Here is a 23,308-nt window from a genome sequence, read left to right as displayed (position 1 = left end):
TAGTCCCTCTAATATAGTCAATTTGCTTTTTTGGTTCCTCTAATATAATTTGTCCCTAAGAGGTCCCTCTATTTTAATATTAGAGGGACCAAAAGGACAGATTAATTATATTCAATAGACTAAATAGGGGTTTTTTTTTTTTACAAATTGACAACAAGCACCTTTTTTATTTTTTACATTGTGTTTGGGAGGTTTCGAACTCGAGACTTCCTAAACCAAGAAAGGTAGAAAATCACTAGGCTATGCCTTGGTTTCTCTAGATAGGGTATTCTACCATAAAATTTTCATAAGATTATTTTACTAATTAAAAAATAAAGAGAGCCAGATTGGGAAAAAAAACCCAATTATTTTCCCTACTCAATTCTCATTACATTTGGAAACATATTAAATGCCAAAAATACTTTTTTACATTCACTGTGTTCAAAATACTCTGATCTCAACTCAGTGCCCGTGCATCATAACTCTCTTTTAAAGCACAAGCTTATTTACCAAAGGTGAAGTTGCCCTTATTGCACTTGGTGCGCAAATACAAGGCGAGTTCACCCCTTCTCTATCTATGCAAAAAAATCACTTGTGCCATATGTGCGACACCCCGTTGCACAAGGGTTGAACTGCCATTCCTCGAACCGGGGGAACTCATCTCTAGCAAATGACACTCACTAAACTTGTACGTTTGTGAGCAAAATAAAAAATGATTCTATCATTTCATCTAAATTTGAACTTAAAAATAATTTTTTTAAAAAAAGAAAAATGCTTGGGGGAAGATGATAAATTTGGGAGCTTTTGAATAGAATTGAAAAAATTGGAGCCACTAAAGCCACCCAATAATATCAACCATTGGATAGCCCAATGGTATGACACCAAAGTATAAACGGGGAGGTCATGTGTTCAAATTTCTCTCCTGGTAATATTGTTCATGTACTGTTTGTCGCCTATTATTTAAAAAAAAAAACCACCAAATAACCCATGTCCCTTACATAAGAGAGATGGTGGCTCAAAGTCAATACATTCATAGACTTATTGCTTTTTACAAAACAAAAATTAGAGCTTTGCAGTAGTTTTTATTTTACTCTAAGAAAATAATCAATCAAAAAGAAAAGCATCAACCATCCCAAAAACCAATCCCCAACCAAAATCTGATTGTAAAGGTTTACTAAATTTTGGTTTATTTTTATTTTGATAATCGAACTTCAATGTGTATTAGTTTAGTTATCCTACTTTAATTTAATTTCACTAGATAGTAAATCAAGAGATTTTAGTGTCCAAATGAATGATGTGGCTCTTTTTTAATATATGGACATCTCTAATAGATTAAATAAGTGAAATAAAATTAAAATTGAGTAACCAACTTGATATAAATTAAAGTCCAGTGATCAAAATAAAAATAAATCAAAATTTAGTTTAACCAGTAAAAAATTTACCGAACATTTATTGTTATTATTATTTAAAAAAAAAAACCAATTTTCCCCTCACCAATAAAAATAAAAAAACAAAAATAAAAACCAAAAATAAAAGTCCAGTCAAACCCAACCACTGAAAGACATTGACCAAGACTTTTCTTTATTATTATTTTGATGATGGTTATTATTATTATTATTATTATTATTATTATAATATTAAAATATTATTATTATTGTGACTTTTTCACTTAGATTAAAAGCTGCAGTCTCCACCCTCTACTTCCAGTCTCCTTCTCACCACCCACGCGGACATGCGGATGGGCATTGGAGAGCTCCGGTTTCCGGTCATTTCTCTCCATTCCCAGACCATCCGTACAGTTAAGCCACCGGTGACCAGGCTAAACGCGTTCCCGTTCAAACCGGTTTCTTTTTCTCATAGTTCTATGTTATCACCTTCCTTTCCCAATTTATATATATATATATATGTGTGTGTGTGTGTGTGTGTGTGTGTGTGTGTGTGAGCACATATATGTTTGAACTTTGGTCATGCTATTTGCTCTCTGTTTGGAAAGAATTTCTTGGATTTTCTCTGGAAATCTTCTTCTTTCTGGTAAAGTTTTGTTCTTTTTCTCTTTTTCCCATCAGTTTGATTTAATCTTGTGATTCTTTAATTGCAAATTTTAGATTTTTTTAGGGATTTTGTTTCTTTGTTAATTTCTTGTTTTGTTTATTTGATAATTAATGGGGTTTTCTTTTTTTAATTTTAAAGAAAGTGCCTTTTTGCCCCCCTTAATTTTGGAGGTTTTGTGAGAATGTTGAGATTTGTAACTATAATGTTTGTTTGTATTGGAAGCTAGTGTTTTGCTGTGAATTTTCATGCTCTGCATACCTGAATTTAGTCTGGATTGATGTATTGGATGTGGATATGATGGGATGATTGGAGAATTGGGGAATTGGGGAATTGGGGAATTGGGGAAAAGGATTTACAAGTGGTTGAAGATCCTGATGTTAGTCAGAGAGGATTTATTATTTCAGGTTAAGAGGATAAATCCCAATTCATTATTTTTATTTAGTTATTTTGTTGACTTTGTGATGATGATTCATGGAGTTGGGAAATTGTAGCAAGGTTATTACTGATGTCAAATGGGATAGTTACAAGGTTTTCTTTCATGCATGTATTTTCGGTTGTTTCTCAGATTCTTCGAGGGCATGATCTTGTAGAACATGTTTGTTCTTGTGATGATTTGAGTATCTTATACAATTTAATATTTTTTGTTTTCATTTTGTTTTGATTTCTTTCTTTCATTTTAGTTTGCTCACCAAAGGACAATTTATGAATTTGGCACAGGATAATAAATTTTTTGTGAGAGTGTTGAGATGTGTAACTATAGAGCTATTTTCTTTGAAATCTAGGATTCTTCTTCTGTGCTTTTTCATGTTCCACATGCCCAAATGTAGTCTGGATTGTTATATTAGATGTAGATATGATGTGGTGGTTTGATTGTTGGGGAAAAGGATTCGCAAGTGTTGGTTTGATGTTAAGAGGACACATCATTTCTTTTCTATGCCAAACTTCAGTCACAACCTTGTTCACACAATCTCCTTAGCTTGTTTATGGCCTATGTTTTAAGAGGATGCATGAGAACTTTTCTTGTTTAAAGCTTCTTTTTCTTTGCAGTGATTCCTTCATACGTGAATTAGAATTTGCTTCTACCTTCTTTATGTTATGTTGTTTGTGATGTACTGTTGGAGGAAATAAAGCAAAAGGTCTAGATAAAGAACTAAGATGATAATTGGTTATGCTGGATTTAGATTGTGATTTTCATATCATTTTTCAACTATCATAGGGAGATGTTTTGCGAATTCCTTTCAAAGTAATGGTTAATCTATTTCCATTTGATCGTGGTTATTTTGGTATCTCCTTATCATCTTGGACAAGGTAATTGGAATTTACACCCTCAAGTTTTTATTATTGTTGCTTCCTACAACTATTCTAAGTTTTGTTCAAATTGTGTTTACTTGTATAGATAAGATTTCTTTTGGCCCTTGATTTGGAAACTTAAGGATATTTAATTGGTGTCAAGGTTCCTTTTTTGCTTGAAGTTGCAGTTGTTTGAATAAGGCATTCTTCTTAAAGGGTCTCCACTAAGCTGGTGTTCTTTGTATTGTTTTTATTCCAATGGCACTCATTTATGATGAATCAACCACGCATTCGACTAGGCTGTGCATTCTCCCTGCACTTCATTTTTCTTTTTACCTTCCCTCTTTGGATAGACTTGATAACATGAATCCCAATCCTGATGTGTTACATTTAGAAACAAGTACTTGCCAGAACCATGAAGAAGGGAATGCTTAAGGTGCATCTGAGAAACTGATAATTTGAAATTTAATCATGTTTTTATTCATCAACTATCCTTTCAGCTTATGAGTCAGCCTTGTCAAAGTAGTTTCCTGTAAGTTGCTTTGGATTGGAATAAATAAAAAACTGATGACCATGTGAGGATTATATTCTGGCTGTCTGTCGCACTTGGCAATAGGTTCTTTTTACATTAGTTATGATTCTGATAAATGCTATATAAGCTTATATGGTTGCTTATTGATTTAAATTATTCAGATATTTTTTCTGCTTTCCTTTCCTTTATTTTATCATCTCTATTTTCTGTAATTTCTAATGCAACACATGATGTGGGTGTTTGATCTCTATCAATTTGTGTGCTATAGAGAACATGTGAAAAGGCTTAGTGTTTGTGGTAACCAATTGCATCATTTTTGATATGTTCCTGTATGTAATATTTAATTGTTTAAATTGCCTTTTGATTGATTTTGGTTATTTCAGGTTGTCAATACATGAAACTGTGAATTTCAGTTACAGAATGTTTTTTTTTTCTTTTATACCTTTCTTTTTTGTGGCTTATGGAGTCCAACTTTTCATTATATTTCAGTGGACCTGCTTCAAAAAACATAAATAGAATGTTTCACGCATTTCTTGGCATCCATTACATCCTTGAAATTGGTGAAAATGGTAATTTCAGTTGCAGAAATGACATTCTATGTTCTATTTGCTTTCAGATGATGTAGCTATGAATTTGCTCTGCTGCAGTCCATTTTGTCCTTGCTCTTCACCAAAAGGGGAAGGTGGGACTGCACATAATCTTTCAGCCAAAGGGCTAAATTCAAGTGAGTAAAATTAGAATATGGTTGTTACAAGTTCTCTTTTCCTTATGTTGAAATTTTTTAATCTGAAATAACCTCATGATGTGAATAGTCCCCTTGTTTATGCTTTTGGTTTATTTATCACCAATATTAGATGATTATGGTAGTTTACTATAACACTGTAGTGTTTCTTTCATAAGTTAAGCACTTTTGAAACAAAAACTGTTGGATCCAAAAGAGCCCTAAATGAGCAAAGCTTGGTGTCATGCCCCAAAGCCACACTCCTGCATTGGCACATGACAAATGGCCTTACAACCATAGCTGTGGACCTTGTAAACAAGCAAGGCCTCAAAACTAAACAAATATTCTTATGCACATTATAATGACAAATAATTTAACCAACTTCTATACCTCAATAAAATAAGTTAAAAATTCTCAAGTTGATAAACAGTTCAAATCCTCAAAATAACAAATAATAGGATTTAAAACCCTACAGTAGTCCAACATTAAGTCAAATGACAAGCAAGATCTAAGATCATAGAAAATAAGGATCTAACGCAAGGAAACATCATAAAGATCGAGACTACAATTTATTCCACTAACTAGCTAGCCGCTTAAGTAATTACTCATAAATCTGAAAAATTAACAACAAAAGTTAATGATCCTAATGATGTGCTAAAAATAATTGAATCATGCAATGTTTTTAATATAATACATGAACAATAAATAATTCCTTGTAACAATAAATATTTTATGCTCTCATTAGATAAAAATTACATGTTAAGAAGTAATTGTCAAAATTTCCATAAGGGTATGTATTTATATGTAAATATATATGTATATGTATATAAGAAAATTGAGTCATTCTCACTATATGTTTGTCCTTATCTCGATAAGAAAACTGATCATGTAGCACATTAAGATTGTTGATGATGTGGTGAGAAGCACCAAAATCAACACGCTATGGAGCATCTCCAAAATAATAGGAATAAGGCACCTGAAGATCATTTGCAGTAGTTATTAAAGAAGGTTGATATTGTTTATCATAAAGATTATAGCACTTTAAGGCAGTATATGCCCTCTTTTGTTGCATATTTGGCATGGAGGGCAAGCCTGTGCAGGCCTACCATCAAAAGAAATAGGAGGGTGACATTGTTGCGAAGAAGGCTGATGAGGAAGAACTGGCCTCCTTGACCATGGGCTATGGCCTTGTGTGTGACAACTTGAGGAGAATTGATAAGCATTACCACGAGGTTGAGATGAAAAGAAATGCCTAGTCACATGTTAGTGGAGATAAGTGCATATGAATTAATATGCAAGGGGGAAATTTGAGTAGAAAAAGCAAGCCGCTGCTGTTGGGTGAAGAGTGAGTGCAAATCTTTAAAAGAGATCATCATTGTCGTAGCTGTGATGAATATCACAAATGGTACAAATGGTTTCTAGTCAGGTCCAATGCTTCAAGGGTATAAAAAAAACAAGATCTTGAGGCTCAACTAATAATAACAATATTCTTTCTTTTTCTCAAGTTATTCTGACATGGAGAAGGATGCCTGTCTAGTAGTTTGGAGTTCAAACTTCAGGTGAAGGATTGAAGATTGAGTTTGATTCGTATTTAGGTGTTCAAACTTCAACCAAATCACATGAATAGTTAAGAAGTTCAAAACTTGACTCACAATCAGTGGAGATGAAGTTGCAAGTAGCCAACTTTGAAAAGCCTACTCAAGCTTGAGCCAGTTAGTGTAGTGATTGGCCATAGAAGCATTAGCAATACGATGAGGACAAGTCAGAGTAGAGCCTTAATAAATAGCCGGTTGCAAAATACGAGTATGAACAAAGAACTTGATAGGAGATACGTTTGTTGTTCCAGTTGCAAGGAAATATGGTGTAGTTATTTGATATGGTGAGGATGAAAAATCCATGCTCCTAACTTATAACATAAGTATGGGCATGGAAAGTGAGAGCAAGGATCAAGGGTGAAAGAGGATGCTGGATGCCATAGAGAAAAGGTTTGTCTTCTGGATACTATATAAATTTTAGATTTACTTCCTCAGGAACTTTCTTTCATCGAAACGACGATATATATGTTACAGGATTCAGATTCTATAATAATGAAGTAATCGAAAAACAATTAGATGAGCAACATGTGCATGCCGGAGCACGAGTGCGCATGCTCTGGCATGCACATGTGTGGTCTCCCTAAAATTGTAAAATGAATAATGAGCTCGGTTCTCCCTGGTTTAAATTGTATAACAATTTCCATACAAGCCATTAGAATTTTTGAAAGTACTTTCTTTGTCTCAGTATAAGTGTCCAACTTAACTGTCCTATAAAGAGTAAGAAAGGTAATTAGAGTTAAAAATTTCATGAACCTACATTTCGCATTTTGTTCATATATTTTTCCATCTACTAGGTTTGATCATTTAAGGTGATAGTGATGGAGAATAATGCATTTAAATAAATTGGTAAGATTAAATTTGGAGATTAATATTTAAATTAGGTATGTGGACAGATAATTTGGGACATGAAAAGCTTTTAGAAGCGGACACTTATAATGGGCCGGAGGAGTGCATACAAAAGCCAAAGATCTAGTTCTACTCTATAAATGACTTATGTGTTTTAAACTAAAACCATGACAAATAGTGAAAAAGATATAACATGAGTACCTACATGAAAGTATACAATTTTTACAGGGGTACATTACTTTCTATTTTATCCAAAAGAAGTATCAATTCATTCTTGAATAAAGTTCATTAAAGAGGAAGCAATGAGCTGTATAATTAAAATAGCATGAAGCATTTGTGGTTAAGAAATAGACCAAATAATAATTTTAGTTTTTATGCAAAACATGCCAATGACTCTAACAGTTACTGCAAGTGCATATTTGATTGAGAAATGATTAAGACATGAAGCTTGATTGGGAATTGATTAAGACATGAAGTTTGATTGGGAATTGATTCAAGACATGAAGCTTGATAAGATATTAAAATTGCAAATAAAGTGAACTACATTAATTTCATAAACTGTGGACCTTTAAATACCCAAAGATGAAACTTCAAACCTTAAAATCTTTAAGTCCAACGAAGAGCTCAAAAATTGAATTAGCACAAAGAAAGCAAACAACACATCCTTAACTACATACAGTTAAAAATGGAGACAGAACTTTGAAGCAAATGTTTGAAAAATAATAAAGAATTATAAACCATTCTTCTAAACATGTGCAAAAAAATATTTTTAATTATTTATTTAACATTCAAAGTATTATAATTGTTCAAATATCTTTGAAAATAAAAAATTTTGTTTCTTAATTTTAGTCTAGCCAATTAATCAACAAATATAAAATCAAGAAAATATTTATTATAACTCCTAAACTCTTTAACTTTGAAATTAGGTAAGTAGTGGTGGGATTTCTAAAACAGCTCTATTCTTTATTGTTCTGACCAAACACATTCCAGGAAGTGAGAAAGCCCATTTACCTGAAATTAGGTGTGTGAAAGTGATGTCCTGGTCAACAAGAGGCTGCATATTATAACTAAACAAAGAATCAAGTGAAGGCCATAAAAGATTATTTTTTTTTGGTAACCATTCGATAAACAAAGGGGCTGCATATTATAACCACAACCTGATAACTAATTTCATGGGGAGGGTTGGGACAGAAATGGTAACATTGGATAAAAAAAGAGTTTACTTTTTTTTTTTTTCTTTTGCCCTTTTACCCTAAACTTTTTCTCCCACTTGTTTGTAGAGATTGGCTTCCATTGAAGCGATTTTGTTCATTACCTCTTACTCGTCTAGGGTTTCTAAATCCATCATATTCCTCCATAAAGAAATTTAACGTTTTGTCCTTTTACACATAAAGAAATTTATCTTTGTGCCCTTTTAACCTAACTCATTTATGAAGTCAATATATATATATATATATATATATATTTTAAGATTATCTATTTTGCTTTAAGACCAAATTTTGGTTATTTGGTAATATCACTTTATTAGCTAGTTAATATCACTTTGTTTATGGCAATGACTTGAGAACTTTTCTTTTTTATTAATGAGTGTTACTTTTGTTTTTTGGCTATGTTGATGACTTTGATGATGATTTTTGTCAAGGTATGCCATGTAATTTTTGCAAGTTGCTTTGGTGATATTGCAATTTATAAATTTGTGGGGCTTTATTTATTGGACAGGATGGAGATTGTGAGTCATATATATATAAAGAGAGCTCGCAATCTGCATCATGCCCAATGTCAATAAACACACATTAATCTTCCTCCATCCATCCCTCAACCAAAACAGAGATCAATCTCCAGAAAAACCAAGTCATCATCCATCATCTCAAATCACTAAACATTACAGCCATCCCTCTGCTGGAGTTTTCAAATTGTCGAGGGTCTGTAAGAAACTGCTTGGATGACAGCTTATTTACATTTGGATTCCTTTATAGTCTGATCACATGAACCAATGATTCTTAGATGAACAAATCAAAGTTAGAGAACAAAAAGCTTGTCCAAACATATTCATTTTAGAGAATACCCAACCATGTATTTGTATATAATTTGTAGTGTTTAATCATATGTTCATTCTTTATGTCCGTGACACCACAAATATTTTGTTTTATTTTGCATGTGGCTAATTTTCTCTCGTTCATGGAAATTCCATCGACCTGTATTTTTTTATTCATTACAGATGAGTCAGGTAGCTCTAAATTAAGCACTAGTTCTGATGCACCATTGCGGATAGCTCCAAGTCCACCACGCTTCTCACTGTCTCCTAAACCATCAGTGATTGGAACTATTCAACTCAGCATCAATGACATTAGAGAAATTACTCAGAACTTTTCGTCTTCGTGTAAGATTGGAGAAGGAGGTGTTGGTAGTGTTTACAGGGCTAAGTTGGCTGATGGTAGGATAGTTGCTATTAAGCGAGCAAAGAAGGTATTCTATTTCTTAGCATGACTTTGCTTATTCCCTTTAAAATGATCTGACACTCATATACTCAAGAATATCTTTAAAAAAATTATTTTGGTCATTTACGCCATCAACTTTTTATCTTTTTTTTAAGTAATTTTCTTGTTCAACTAATCGAAAAGGAAGTAGCATATATAGTTTAATTTGTAGGTGTTATATTGATTGGAGCTTGTTACAGGAAAACTTTGCAGCTTTAAAAGCTGAATTTAGTAATGAAGTTGCACTGCTCACAAAAATCGAGCACAGGAGCCTTGTGAGGTTACTTGGGTACCATGATCAAGAAAATGAGTACTTAATTTTTACTGAATATGTTCCTAATGGTACACTCAGGGAACATCTAGATGGTAAGATTTGATTGTCCAGACCTAATAAATATTTTTTGTAGTTAACAGTCAATGGAAATGATGGATCTTTTTCATAAGCAGGTCGACGTGGGAAGATTTTGAACTTCAGTCAACGTCTAGAAATCGCCATTGATGTCGCACATGCCCTAACTTATCTCCACCTATATGCAGGTAAATCTCTTGTATAGTTAGGTTAAACATCATGAACATATTTCAGATGCAATCTAAACTACCCGACGATCAAAAGAATACATAATCACAAAATTAGAATAAAAGTTCTCTCTCTCTCTCTCTCTCAATCACACATTCTCAGAAAGAAGCAATAAAGTTGTGTCAATGTTAATAAGTTTTTTAACTCTTCTTCATATGAAAACTTATTTTGAACGCTTAAAATGAAATTTCCATTTACAGTGCTGACACTATTTCGGGTTACTTGATCAAATTGATTGGTTGTCAGAAAAAACCATAATTCATCGAGACGTGAAGTCATCAAACATTCTGCTGACAGAGAACCTCAGAGCGAAGGTCGCCGATTTTGGTTTTGCTAAAAGTGGTTCTACTCAACCTGATAAGACACATATCTCCACAAAAGTCAAAGGAACAGCGGGATACCTCGATCCAGAGTACTTGAAAACATATAAACTCACGCCCAAGAGCGATGTCTACTCCTTCGGTATAATGCTAATAGAACTTATCTCTGTACGTCGACCGGTAGAAGTGAAGAAACCTCCTAATGAGAGAATCACGGTCCGATGGGTAAGTTTTGCATAACTTAAATAATTTCAGCATTGAACATATCCCGATTACTAAGCGGATATTTTGCTGCAGGCATTTGACAAGCACAGCAAAGGAAATGACAGAGATATATTGGATCCTGCACTGAATGATGAAATTATAGATGACGAGGTGCTACAAAAGTTACTCGGCCTGGCATTTCAATGTGCTGCACCTACACGGGCAGATCGTCCGGATATGAAAGAAGCTGTTGAACAGCTCTGGGACATTCGGAAGGACTACCGGAGAAAAAGCCACAGGACGGTACCGTAGATTCTTAGATTGATCAACTCCACAAGCAAAAAAAAAGAGAACTGAAATTAAAACATGATGTTCCTCTCAAGCAGGATTTAAAGATTGTTAGCAGGACATTGTAGATTGGGGAGAAACTTAATGTTGTGATTTTTATTGTATAGTTTGTGCTTCATGTGTTTGTCAGGGTGCTTGTAAAATTTGCATGAATTGAACCAATTTGAAGGTACAAAATATGTGCTATTGTAGCATCCTGGAAATAAATCAATAATATTGATTGGCTTTAAAAAAACATGGAGCTCATTCTTTTGTTGTTCTTTTCATTGATCATGTATCTGTTTAGATTGAAGGAAGGTATCTAGACTAGAAGAGAAATTCTCTAAATTTTTTTTTAATGTTTATTTTTTTAGTGTTTGAATAGAATTTTTTAGTGTTTTTGTGTTATTGGAATGTTTAACTTCAAAATATAAAATTATTTTATCAGTTTTTTCAATTGATATTGAATGATATTTTCTTTTAAAAGATATAATTACATTGCCAATTAGCAATTCTTCATTCTCAAGAATGAAAAAAAAGATATGTTGAGATAGAATAAATAAATCTTCATTTATCAAGCCATTTTTTAATTATTAATTTTTAACAATATATATATATATATATATATTATAGAACAAAAAACTTGTGATAGTTGTCGGCTTGTTCAGCCTTCCATTAAAATAATGAAGTTTTTTATTATAAATTCCAAATTATAGTTTTTAGAGTTCTAAAAAACCTTTCCAATAATAGAAACCATAAAACTATGAGTAAACATATGTAAGAACTATATCAAAATAAGTTATTTTCTATTTTTCCCCCTATTAATTTTATATCAGTTTGATTAACAAATCTAGTGTTTCTGAGTTGTGAAAACAAAATGGAACCTGATATTTAATAATAAATAAATAACAAATCAGTCCTTCTTTAGAGACTTAACAAATACATCTAATTTTATAACAAATGCAACTTGAACTGCTTTACTGAACACATTGATAAAAATTAAAATGAATCGAAACGGGAAAATGTTCAGTCCAATAAGATAATACTTCGACATGTCGAACACAATCATATTACCAACAAAACAGAAACTTGAAGCACCACAGTGCCTTGTTATAGCGCTATTTAAAAACTACAATATCGATAATACAACTGGAATTCTACCGGCAAAAATAGCATAAAACAGCTTTCGAATATTATTACCGAGCCTCGGATTAGAGCCTCCGACGTTTCAGATGTATACAATGGAACGATAAAGATGAGATCTTCACTGTAATTTTTATAGAAAGTTTCAAAAGTCATCTTCACACCATGGAAAACAGCCCTTACAAAGTGAAACCAGAGCGGCCTTACCGAACCGCATCCTCTTCGACCTGCTCCGCTTCAGGATCGGGTGCAGTCCAAGTATATGCTCAGGCATGAAATCATGTCTTGTTAAAATGCCAACTACTGGTTCTCTCTGCAGCGACGCAATAGTTAGTATTCAACAAATAAGCAAGACAAGAAAGTACTAGTATTAGACCAGAATTCTTACATGTGATGACTTTGGAATAATCAAGAGATGCCTCAATCCGACTTCCCGGAAAAGTATGACAGCTTTTGCCAGTGACATTGTCTCTATAACTGTATAAGGTGAAGTGTTCACAAATGGATGCAGATCTATGTACATTTCCATCTCTCCGGCAGTCAGCTCAATATCATCAATGCTGTCATGTTTGCCTGAGCCACGCTTAGCAAAATCATCGGCTGAGAAATGCTTCATGTCTTCAACAGCGGAGAAGGTGCACACAGGCAGAAATTTCTTTTTCTTTAACAAAACAAGAAGGTGGGCACGAGAAATTATACCGAAGAGCAACCGTGAAGCTGCAAATGGCTGCTCATCGATCACAGGGAACCCATGATGACCGGTTGTCTTTAGAACATGGACTATGTTGCTAATTTTCTCCACGCCGTTAAACATTTGCAAAGGACCTGTGACAACATCACTGACTGTAAGTTGTCTCATGTATGGTTCAGCATGGGCTTCAAGGTATGGAAGCCCCTTCAGTTTTACAATAAGATCATAGATATTCGTCGTAGAAGTATCAGCAACACTTTTGGATATGAGCAGAACCAACATAACAAGAGGAAGAAGCAAGAGATTGTTGGTTAGCTCTAGGATGATTACACAAACAGAAACCGTCATTCTCATGGTTCCACCGAGAAGGGAAGCGGAACCAAGAACTGCAAAAAGGCCATGATCGAGCGTTGAGCGTGAACCCATCAGCATTCCGACAAGGCGACCATAAGTTGCACCCGTCAATATAACAGGAATAAAAAGCCCAGTAGGAGCCACAACACCATAGCTTATGATTCCAAGAAAAAAGGAGGTGACAAAAAACAGTATGATTGAGAAGTTAGTGAACACATCATCCGTTCCGGCACTGTAAAGATTTCTGATTGTGTCATCATTGGTGTTGAAAAATAAACTTGCTAGATCATTGTAGTGATCTGGAGCACATTGGAATTTCTTAAAATTGCCTGATCTGCCTATCGACGGGCAAGCTTCCTTTAGTCCAGTTGGGCAAGGCCTACAAGATGCGAGCCAGGGCAACCCGAAAAGACAACATGAAGTCAAAATGGAAACACTGGCGGCAAGAAGAAATTTGCGAGCAAGGCCTTTCCTGAGGAAAAGATATACAGAATGGTGAGTTAGATAAACATGTCTTGTAGACGGAAGGATAAAATTTGGCAACAATTTTTAAAAGAAGATGCAAGGTCATTGAAATAATAGTTCTGCAATGTCACATACACAAATACCAAAGACCTTATTCGAATCGAATTTTCTCAAGAATCCAAAACTGAAATGAACAAGAAAGAAAGGATATAGAAACTGGTACTCACTCATTAATCCGGTTATATATTCGAAGAACCTTCTCCAAAAGGAAATTGTGAATGCTACCCAATATTCCTCCAATGATACCAAGAACAATAACTGGAGGCAAATCCACAAGATGATAGGTAATCTTATCAGCCGTTACGTCATACATTATCAACCCACCCTGTCCAAACAAGCCACATTTTCCACTCTTACAAATGTCAATCAATGCTCTCAGTACAACAGCAACTATAGCGGTCGTGAAGAATGTTCTCCAAAGTAGTGCACTTCTCCACCTGTGTCATAGAAGTACAAATATCACCAAAAGTTAACATGTTTACCCTTTAAGAACTTAAAAACCACAAAATCTACATATTTTCTCAAAAAAAAAAGCAGGAATAAGAAATTGGCAAAAGTACAGAAAATGCAGCTTCAACCAGATTCCACAAGCATCAGTCCTCGATAGGTATATAATAAACAGGACCTCTGAACACAGAAAATTCTAAATCAGCACAATTCATGAAAGAAAAAAGTGTGTTGCATTCATGATGACCCATTTCACTAATCAATGTAACCTTAGTTCAAAGAACAAACATATAGTTAATGACTTCCAAACAAGAGCAGCAAATAGCTAGGCCAAAATGATTTTAACTTACACTGTTGGTAACTGGGTCATCTGATGGATGACTATATATTCCAATACCACATTCAGGTGCATAATTTGCAAAATGCAACACACCAAATAAATAATCTACAATACAGCATATATAAACAGAAGAAAGCACACAAGCCAAGATATTTTATATAAGGAACCAACTACCACACATGAAGAAAATGGATTTGAATGAAAAGTAAAACATAAAGGATCATACCATGATGCCACACATTCAAGAGCAAACAGTACACCACCAACAGGTGCCCGGAAAGCAGCAGCAACCCCAGCGCCAGCTCCACAGGTCACAAGATCACGCCGGTCTCGGTCATTTTTAAAGTACCTAAGCCATTTGCATGTCAAGCCATACTTTCGTGACCCTCCCTGACCTAGTATCGATGCAATGCATGCACCAGTGTGCACCAGAGGTCCAGCTTTGCCGACATGGAGAGAAGAAGACACTGCAGCAATACTACCGGCAATCTGCAATTGAAATGAGGACATGAATCCCAAATAATGCTTTTTTTTCTGAATTCAGAAACCAGTTTTATTATAAGAGTCTAATACGATCGAATTTAATCTTTCGGAAATAGAACATACTAAAATTCTTGTTCAAGCACACATCTTTTCTTCCGAACAAATTATTTCAACTTCAAAATGCTCTGATTTCTAATCAAGATGAGAAAGAACTAAACCGAAACAAACAAACAAAAAAAACTTGCAGATTTCCAATCTTCAACCATAAAACCAATAATTGAGAGCCAAAATACAAAAACAACAGATTCGTTCCCGTTCTTCTAAATTCTAGCACCCACATCAAAACATCAAAAGCAAAAATTGAAATCCAATCCAGAAACCTGAATTTCTTCTTGTTATCACCCTAAAACAGCACACCATTAAAGAGACTCACCTTGACAAGCACAGTCCTCAATGAGAAAATATCCGGAGCATCAACGCCATTCAAGTAAGCCTTCACCTCCGGAATCCCTGAACCCGCAGCCGCCGGCGCAATGCAAGAAGTGATCACCGAAGCAAACATCGTCAGAACAAAATTAGACACGGCAAACACCACAAAAGCCCACGCATACCTAATAATCGCAAACAAAAACCAAACTTTTTCAGCAAAGAATCAACAAACAAACAAACAAACAAACAAACAAACAAATCAAATCTCCAATCAAAACCAATCTCACTTGTTAGCCAGCATCATGTTGGAAGTGACCACGAACTTAACGCCGGCGATGTTCTCAACAGCAAGATTGTTAAAGAATCCGACGCAGCCAGTAATCCCACCGATGAGGAAACAAAGAATCCACTTGAGCAGGACATACCGAAGGGTCCGAGGCCGACTATGGCTTCGCCAATCATGCTTCACGAAGTCGTTCTCGATCATTCTGGCCCCAAACAAAGATCAAAAACCAAAAGAAGTAGGAATAACAATAAGAACAAGTACCAAAGGCCAAGTCTTTCGTACTCAAAGTCGAGGCTCTCAATGGGGCAGACATTGGAGCCGATGAGGGCAACTTGGGAGGTGGCGTTGGAGGCAGTTCGGCGGAGGTTGACACGGAGTTCGTCGTCAATAAGGGGGATTTCTTGGTCATCAATGGACTCCGGCTCTCCGCCGGCGTCACGGAGCTCGTCGGAAGCCATGGATAAGAGTCCTCAGTGAAGACGCTTCTTCGTTTCTCGTTTTGGGTCGCTGTGGAGTACTAGAGAAGTTGGAGTTGTCACAAAGCCGAGAGGCGCACGTGAGTTGCACGTGAGAGGAAGGAGGGAGGAAGCAGGGTGTAATAATGAAACAATATTATTCACACTTTATTATTTGTTGTTTATTACCTTCCTCCCTCTGTTAGGTTTTATTTTGTCTATTTTAATTAATTTATATTAATGAAAAAAATCAGTTAAAATTAATTGATTATTTAAAATTTATAAAAAAACAAAAATTATATTAATATTTTAAAATTATTTTTATTTAAAATATGATTTAATATAATATGTAGTTGAATTTGATTTATTGAAAATTGTTGAAATATATTAAATATAAAAATAAATTTTAAAAAAAAATAATATTTAATGTTTAATAAATTTTTTAAATGGATCGATAAAAATGATTTTTCCAAATAAAAAATACTAAAGGAGAATTTGTTATTCTCTTTTTTGTTATTATTATTATTGTTGTTGTTGTTATTGGTGGTGACAAAAATAGACCACATTAATTAAATTTAATGATATTTTTATATAATAAGATTCTGAATAATTTTTTTTAATCACATCCACGTTAACGTCCACAACAATTTTTTTTTCTTTTTAAAATTTTAAAATTTTAAAAATAATCAAATAACATGATTATTTACTTGGTTTATCTAAGGACTGTGTACGATATTTGTTAGATGTACATTTAACCGTCACTATCCATTCATGCATGGGCGGATCTAGAGGAAGGCAAGGGGGTGCTCAATATATAATTAATATATATATTTATTTATTAAAATATTAATAAGTATAATTTATATGGACACTCTTTATCTTTATTTTCAAGATTCTATCACCACAATATTTAAAATAAATTAAATAAAAATAATAAAATTATTATATTAAATTAAATTGATGTTGGGACAATAATAAGCCAAAATAAATCTTCAAATATTTTTGTTTTTAAATTTTATATTTATATATATTTTTTATTTAACTTATTAATACATAATTATAATTTTTTAGGATATTAATATAAATAAATAGTAATAAATAATAATAATAATAATAATAATAATAATAATAATAATAATAATAATAAAAACTCTAAAAAAAATTGCAATTGCTATTTTAAAATCTCTAAAAAAAAATTATTACATGAATTGTGTGGATTGATGAGTTTTTTTTCTCTTTGCTCAATCAATTCCAAGTATATTTTATCTTTCATTATAAAGATTTATTATATTTTTTTAATTTGTTTCATATCTAATTTAATTTTTTTGTGTGATTATTTGTTATGTAAATTTATTTGATATTCATTAAATCTTTTTTATTACGAAAATTATCATGAAAATGGTTAGATATTTGTTATGATTAATTGATTATTTGTTAGATTATATTTTAAATAATTGTTGTAATTAATAATTGAATTGGTGTTTAGTTTTTTTTTAATTGTACTATTTGTTAATTAATGTTTAACAATTAGTTGACTTATTTGATAATTATGTAAATATGATAAGTTTATTTACACCTAAACCAAAATTATTGGATGAATGTATATTATATATTTTTGAAATATTGATAATTATCCTCTCAAATTTGAATTAATCAAATTATTTAATATTTATAATTTTTTTAAATTTGAATTCAGCACCCCCTAAATTTTATCTCTAATTCCATCACTCCAATGTACAGTATTTAACTAACAATATTGAAGCACAATAGTTAATAATAATTCTGCACATATTTTAACTGGTGCTATATATTAAATGTTTTTATATTTTAAAAAACTAACAACCTACTTAGAACACATTTATATAATATTCTAATAATTTTAACTAAATCAGATTTGTTATTTAAAAAAACTTACATGATGCTAAAATATGAAAATATTTTGCTGTTGATGATTATCATATTTTAAAATTATTTTATTTTTATTTTTTTCCAAATGTGCTGTACAATGATCTTTTCCCCATCAAATTATGGTTGCTCATTGATGAGTATATGGCTTGCACAACATCAAAACAAAAAACACAAAATGTAAATGTCATCAATTATTAATGTGGGCATGCTCAAGCAACATTTATTGACACGGAACTTGATGTGGAAAATTGGGAATATCCATTTGAAAGGTGACATGTCATATAGCAAATGATGCTACGAAAATTGGGAATATCCATTTGAAAGGTGACGTGTCATGTAGCAAATGATGCTACATCAAGAATTAACTATATATATATATAGTGTTATGCTCGCGCTATTATGCACTATGCACAAGAGAGAAATGAATGCAACGGATGATATTAATAATAATATTCAGATCAAAAATATAATTATTATTGATAATTTTGATAATAATATTTGAAATTTAATTTATTCAAATTTTTAAAAACAGCAAAGTTAATTTAAATTTTAAAAATTTGTTTATTGATTCTCCACATTTAACTATTCTCCAATTTCTTTTAAAAACTCTTTTAGAGACGAAATTAGGAGTTTCAAAATAAATAAAAAAATGCTCATAATCTATAATCTATGGACATATTGAAATAATATAATTAATAAAATCATTGATGATGTGTATAGATGATGCATCGCTATCACTTTAATTATTTTTTGATTCTCCAATTAAAGTGAGTAACTACGGATTTGATATTAATATTCATAACAAATAATATAATTAAACAATATTTTTTTCATTGAAACTAAATGATAAATTTAAATCAAACAACGTTAAAGTGATGCAAATTACTTATCCTTATATTTGTAAAAAAAAAAAACCCATGACAAAATTGTATATAATCTCCATATTATTTATAATTTACTCTCCACATAAAATCATAATTAGTTTACGACTAAATTGCAAATACTTTTATGGTTTAGCAATGCAATCCCTCTAATAATTTGTAATTAATTTAGAATTAAATTATAAATATTTTCCTGCTATTGCAATACAACCTCTCTAATATTCAAATTTCAACAATATTTTTATTTCAAAATTTCCTTAATTTTTGAAATTATAATTTACATTTAAAGTTTTCATATGACAAAATTGTTTGTGTTTGATTAATATTAGATAAATCAAAATTTCATCAACTTTTTGAAACTATCAATAATTTTTTTGAATTATAAATATTTTTGGAATTATATATTTGATTTTAAAATTTAGTATAATATTTAAAGACTATTAAAATGTGATATTAATTTTTTCATTAATTTTAGTTATTTATTCACAAATATGTATGTATATATATATATATATATATATATATGATAACCTATTCTATGGATGTCCATACATAAGAAATCTATGGATGTCCATTATTAGCCATTGGATCTTGATCCAACGGCTAATATTGATGAACAACGGTTATTATAGTAACATGTACAGTAATTACTGTTTGGAACTGTACAATAAGCATCATTACAGCTATTGGATTGTGATCCAACGGTTGATAATTGGACACCCATAGATTTTTTTTATCTATGGATGTTTATAGAGGATGTAAATTCATATATATATATATATAGAGAGAGAGAGAGAGAGAGAGAGAGAGAGAGAGAGAGAGAATGCGTCAACTGCGAACTGCGAACGTACGTAGTTGGCTAAAAGCAAGAGATAGAAAGAGAAAAAGATAACTTGGTTGATGAACAATGGTAGCAACAGTGGGGAAAACCTGTAATTGGTAAAGAAACGGGTAGTTGGGGTTGATTGGTGTTTTATAATTTATCTCCATTAGTAGAAATCGAGTTGGACAGCCGTGATTGATTACGTTATTATTGCAATCAAGATCTGATAGATTAGATCAAAACTCTGTGGGCATAAATTATTCTTTATTTTTAATTTTCTTCAAAGTTATAATTTTATTTCAGTTCCAAGTTAATAGTCCATCATTAGTTTGTTCATATTTCTTAATTAAAAGTATTTGATTTTAAGCAAATTTTAAATTAATTTCATATTTAGAATATATGGTAATAATTTATTGAATATAGGTAACACATTAATTTTAGAAGAATACACTAGAATAAGATGTTTGGTAGGGAAAAATAAACTTATTTAAAAAATATTTGGTTCCATATATGCTAAATATCTAACTAACTAACTATATATATGTATATATATATATATATATGCTATTTTTACCAAATAAATTTTCCAAATAGCTTTCCCGAATGACGTGGATGCCAACTCGCTATCCATGTCGTTCGTTTTTATATCACGGCAACTTTAATGGAAGTTTGATGAGGGTTTATTGAGCTCATGAGTATTAAGAGTAATGATATATAGAGCAAACCAGTCACACGAACCAGCCACATGACTGATGTGGCTGGTGACGTGGCGACCGGTTCTTTCTGCTCTTTTTTATATTTTTATATTTTAAAAATTAAAACATTTTTAATAAAATGAGAAGCTCTCTCTCTCTCTCTCTCTCTCTCTCTCTCTCTCTCTCTCTCTCTCTCTCTCGGTTCCCAGCACCTGACCGTCGCTCCCCTTTCTCTCTCTCTTGCATCACCGATCCCGCCCGCCGCTTTTCTCTCTCTTGCGGCATGAGTGCCCGGCAGCCGCTGCCTCTCTGTTGTACCCGTGATTCAGGCAGCCGCTCCATCTGTTTCTCTAGTGTATGTGCCCTAGCTTCTTTTTAAAGCCAAAGAGACTGGCCGCCGCTTCCCCTCTCTCTTTCTCTCGTGCGATAAAATGAGGTCGTCGCTCCCTCTCTCTCTCTCATGCGGTAGATCTCGGTCCATCTCTCACAAGTGCCCTAGGTTCTCTAAAATTTTGGGATGAAAGCCTAGCTACCCTATTCTCTCTCGTGCCTCTGCTTCCGACCACCGCTCCCCTCTCTGGTGCCCTTGTCCGAGAGTCTCAGCTCGGCTTGAAATCAGGTACAGAAGCAATGATGATGCCCTAAAAAATTCTCTCGTGCCATCGTCTCTCTACAACAACGGTGTACTAGCTTAGATGGCCTAATAGGCAACCGCTACTCCTATTGTTGTAGAGGGAGGGGGAAGGGTAGGAGAAAATTTCCACTGTTGAATCTAAGCCTCTTTTTTCATTCTGTTGCTTGATATTTTATATATATATAGCATGAATCATTTCGATGTGGCTGGTTTGTGTATTTGGTTCACTCTATATAACATTACTCTTTTAGATGTTATTGTGGCCATGATGATTTGCCTTATAAAAGAGTATGGAGATTGGGTGGCGCGGCAACTTTAGTTGCAACCGTTGATTTAGATTTATCCATGTGAAAGAATCGAGGGGCAAGATCTGAGCCTTTGATGAAACATGAATTCATTCTCTTAATTTTTTATGAAACCCAGGATCTACCCCTGATTTTTTTCCTGCTCAAATCTACAAGAAAGTAACTTCGGTGAGTATATATGTTAGTTTGTTGATCTTTTATCTTTTACTAGTTATTTACAATGGCCTTAACATGCATTGATCTATTCATGTTAATTAGGGGAAGCTGCCTAATGTTTTCTATAGAATTCAAGATGCAGAGGCCAAGCGTTTTATATTAAACATTTGATTTGACTGGATTTGTTGAAGAGTTTTCCATGTTTTTGCTGAAAGTGTTACGTGCTTGTGAAATTATTGGATTTTGATCACATGCTGCTTCATTTGCAACTTTCAAGGTGACAAGCAGGCATATATCCTAAGAGTATTGTTGCTTATGCAGCTCTTAAATAATAAGTCTTGCATTATTGCTCAACCTTGCTTGTGTTCTGTGTAGGTTATAGGATTTGATGATCAGAGAACACATGCAAATTCTGATAATGCCTTTTTATTCATATTTAGGGTGCATGCCTACTTTTCTAATCAACATTGAATTCATAGCCATTCAGTGGGAGGGGTATATGGAGATGTGTCCATGATCCAAGCTCTTCTCTTCTTGTCACTGCTGGTTTTGATTCTGCTATCAAAGCACACGTATATCACTCTGCATCAAAGGAGGATGCATCACAACCTAAAGGGTTAAGTGAGTTAAAGTCCCAGGCAGAGGCCTTTAGTATTTGTGCACCTAAAATATTAAAATAGCTTGGTTTGATGAACATGTGATATTTCATTTGTGTATTTGCTTTTTTGATTTGTTCAATTTTATTATCACATAGGGTTACTGCTGTATCATTTCAATATCTTATACAGAGATTGTATATTATTAAAACTCTGAATTTTTCCTTAGTGGTCAACACAAATTGTCATTGATCATATTTATTTATTAATTTGCAGCAAAAGTGAATATATAAGATGATTGCATTTTACCCAAGAGAATGCCCTTTATATCATAACAAACAATGGGAATTTGTATCATGTTAATTTTTCAGACCCTGGAGATGTAAGATGGACTGAACTAACACAAGTCAGTCAAGAAGCACCCATCATTTGCATGGATTTAATGGTGCCCAGCCAGGTAGTTTGTTTCCTTATATGAAATCAATTTAGGGATTAGAATTTATTCTTTTTAATTTGCAAGACATCTTTTTACAGAAAATATGGTTTGCTAAAGCTGAGGATTTTTTTCTAATAGTGATGACTAATAGTAGTGGATCACTTAGGAATCACAATGTAAACAAGATAAAGGTATGCTTGATTGTTATTGGAGGAGGTAAGATGGCCTTATTGTTGTAGTTGGTTATGTCAGTAGGAACGAAGGTGATTGCTCTGCTTGCTGGAGTTGAAGAAAATTTCTTTTAAATGATCACTTATGATTGATGTTATCATTCAATTCTGTATTTAATGTTAACCAACTATTAAGTTGTGTATCCAACTTTGTTTTAAAACAACTTATGTATCCATTCATGAGTTATTGGTTTTTTAGCTTGTTGTTGATCCTTTGCCATTATGTCTATGCAGGTACTTAAGTTGAACAATTGAAATGCAGGCTAAATCATAGGAATTGCAATAGTGGAGAAGTCCAATGATATGCTCAAAGGAGTTTGTCTTGTGAGTCTCCAGAAGTGAACAAATGTTTGTAAATATGTGTTTGTATCAGTATCAAACAAGGTGTAAAAATCAACTGTGTGTTGATACATTGTATTTTTCTTTAATGATTATATCTCTCATTTGTTTCAAGTGTGTCTTCTATTAAATTTGGATTGTCATATTGCGCTTGTTGTCCAGCACCACAAAAGCTCTAGCAAGCTTCAAACAAGTCTTCTCATGCCATACAAATAGATATTATTTTGAAAAG

The 23,308-nt window shown here is 32.9% G+C and overlaps 2 protein-coding genes across 3 annotated transcripts; one reads left to right on the top strand and one right to left on the bottom strand.

Moving 5' to 3' along the window:
* The first annotated feature begins 1,700 nt into the window (after positions 1-1,700).
* Positions 1,701-11,176, top strand: LOC120253560 (calmodulin-binding receptor-like cytoplasmic kinase 3). Of its 2 annotated transcripts, none has more exons than XM_039261879.1 (7): positions 1,701-1,822; positions 4,470-4,577; positions 9,234-9,481; positions 9,693-9,858; positions 9,940-10,029; positions 10,316-10,614; positions 10,687-11,176. In XM_039261879.1, exons 2-7 carry the CDS (start codon positions 4,481-4,483, stop codon positions 10,903-10,905), a joined length of 1,119 nt encoding a protein of 372 aa, XP_039117813.1. In that variant the 5' UTR covers positions 1,701-1,822; positions 4,470-4,480; the 3' UTR covers positions 10,906-11,176. The 2 variants fall into 2 exon arrangements, with proteins under 2 accessions (XP_039117813.1, XP_039117812.1); XM_039261878.1 differs by lacking the exon at positions 1,701-1,822 and adding an exon at positions 1,883-2,010.
* Positions 11,177-11,909: 733 nt separating this feature from the next.
* Positions 11,910-16,156, bottom strand: LOC120253562 (putative chloride channel-like protein CLC-g). Its single transcript, XM_039261881.1, has 7 exons — positions 15,901-16,156; positions 15,620-15,820; positions 15,337-15,514; positions 14,647-14,909; positions 13,801-14,070; positions 12,452-13,580; positions 11,910-12,376 (listed from the first exon to the last, which is right to left on the bottom strand). The coding sequence occupies exons 1-7, from the start codon at positions 16,074-16,076 to the stop codon at positions 12,209-12,211; spliced, it is 2,385 nt and encodes a 794-aa protein (XP_039117815.1). The 5' UTR covers positions 16,077-16,156; the 3' UTR covers positions 11,910-12,208.
* Between the last annotated feature and the right edge of the window lie 7,152 nt (positions 16,157-23,308).

This window comes from Dioscorea cayenensis, unplaced genomic scaffold (genome assembly GCF_009730915.1).
Source record: "Dioscorea cayenensis subsp. rotundata cultivar TDr96_F1 unplaced genomic scaffold, TDr96_F1_v2_PseudoChromosome.rev07_lg8_w22 25.fasta BLBR01000115.1, whole genome shotgun sequence".
Lineage (NCBI taxonomy): Eukaryota > Viridiplantae > Streptophyta > Magnoliopsida > Dioscoreales > Dioscoreaceae > Dioscorea > Dioscorea cayenensis.
The sequence above is the reverse complement of the archived record's forward strand: the minus strand, read 5'-3'. Positions and strand labels throughout refer to the sequence as shown.

Excerpts from the sequence above, each read along its gene's own strand:
- LOC120253560 (XM_039261878.1), top strand. The coding sequence starts at position 1,947 with ATGCTATTTGCTCTCTGTTTGGAAAGAATTTCTTGGATTTTCTCTGGA. Across the intron at positions 4,578-9,233 it reads AGCCAAAGGGCTAAATTCAA|ATGAGTCAGGTAGCTCTAAA; the intron begins GTGAGTAAAATT and ends TATTCATTACAG. Across the intron at positions 10,615-10,686 it reads AGAGAATCACGGTCCGATGG|GCATTTGACAAGCACAGCAA; the intron begins GTAAGTTTTGCA and ends ATTTTGCTGCAG.
- LOC120253562 (XM_039261881.1), bottom strand. The coding sequence starts at position 16,076 with ATGGCTTCCGACGAGCTCCGTGACGCCGGCGGAGAGCCGGAGTCCATT. Across the intron at positions 15,821-15,900 it reads ATTGAGAGCCTCGACTTTGA|AATGATCGAGAACGACTTCG; the intron begins GTACGAAAGACT and ends GTTTGGGGCCAG. Across the intron at positions 15,515-15,619 it reads AACATGATGCTGGCTAACAA|GTATGCGTGGGCTTTTGTGG; the intron begins GTGAGATTGGTT and ends TGCGATTATTAG.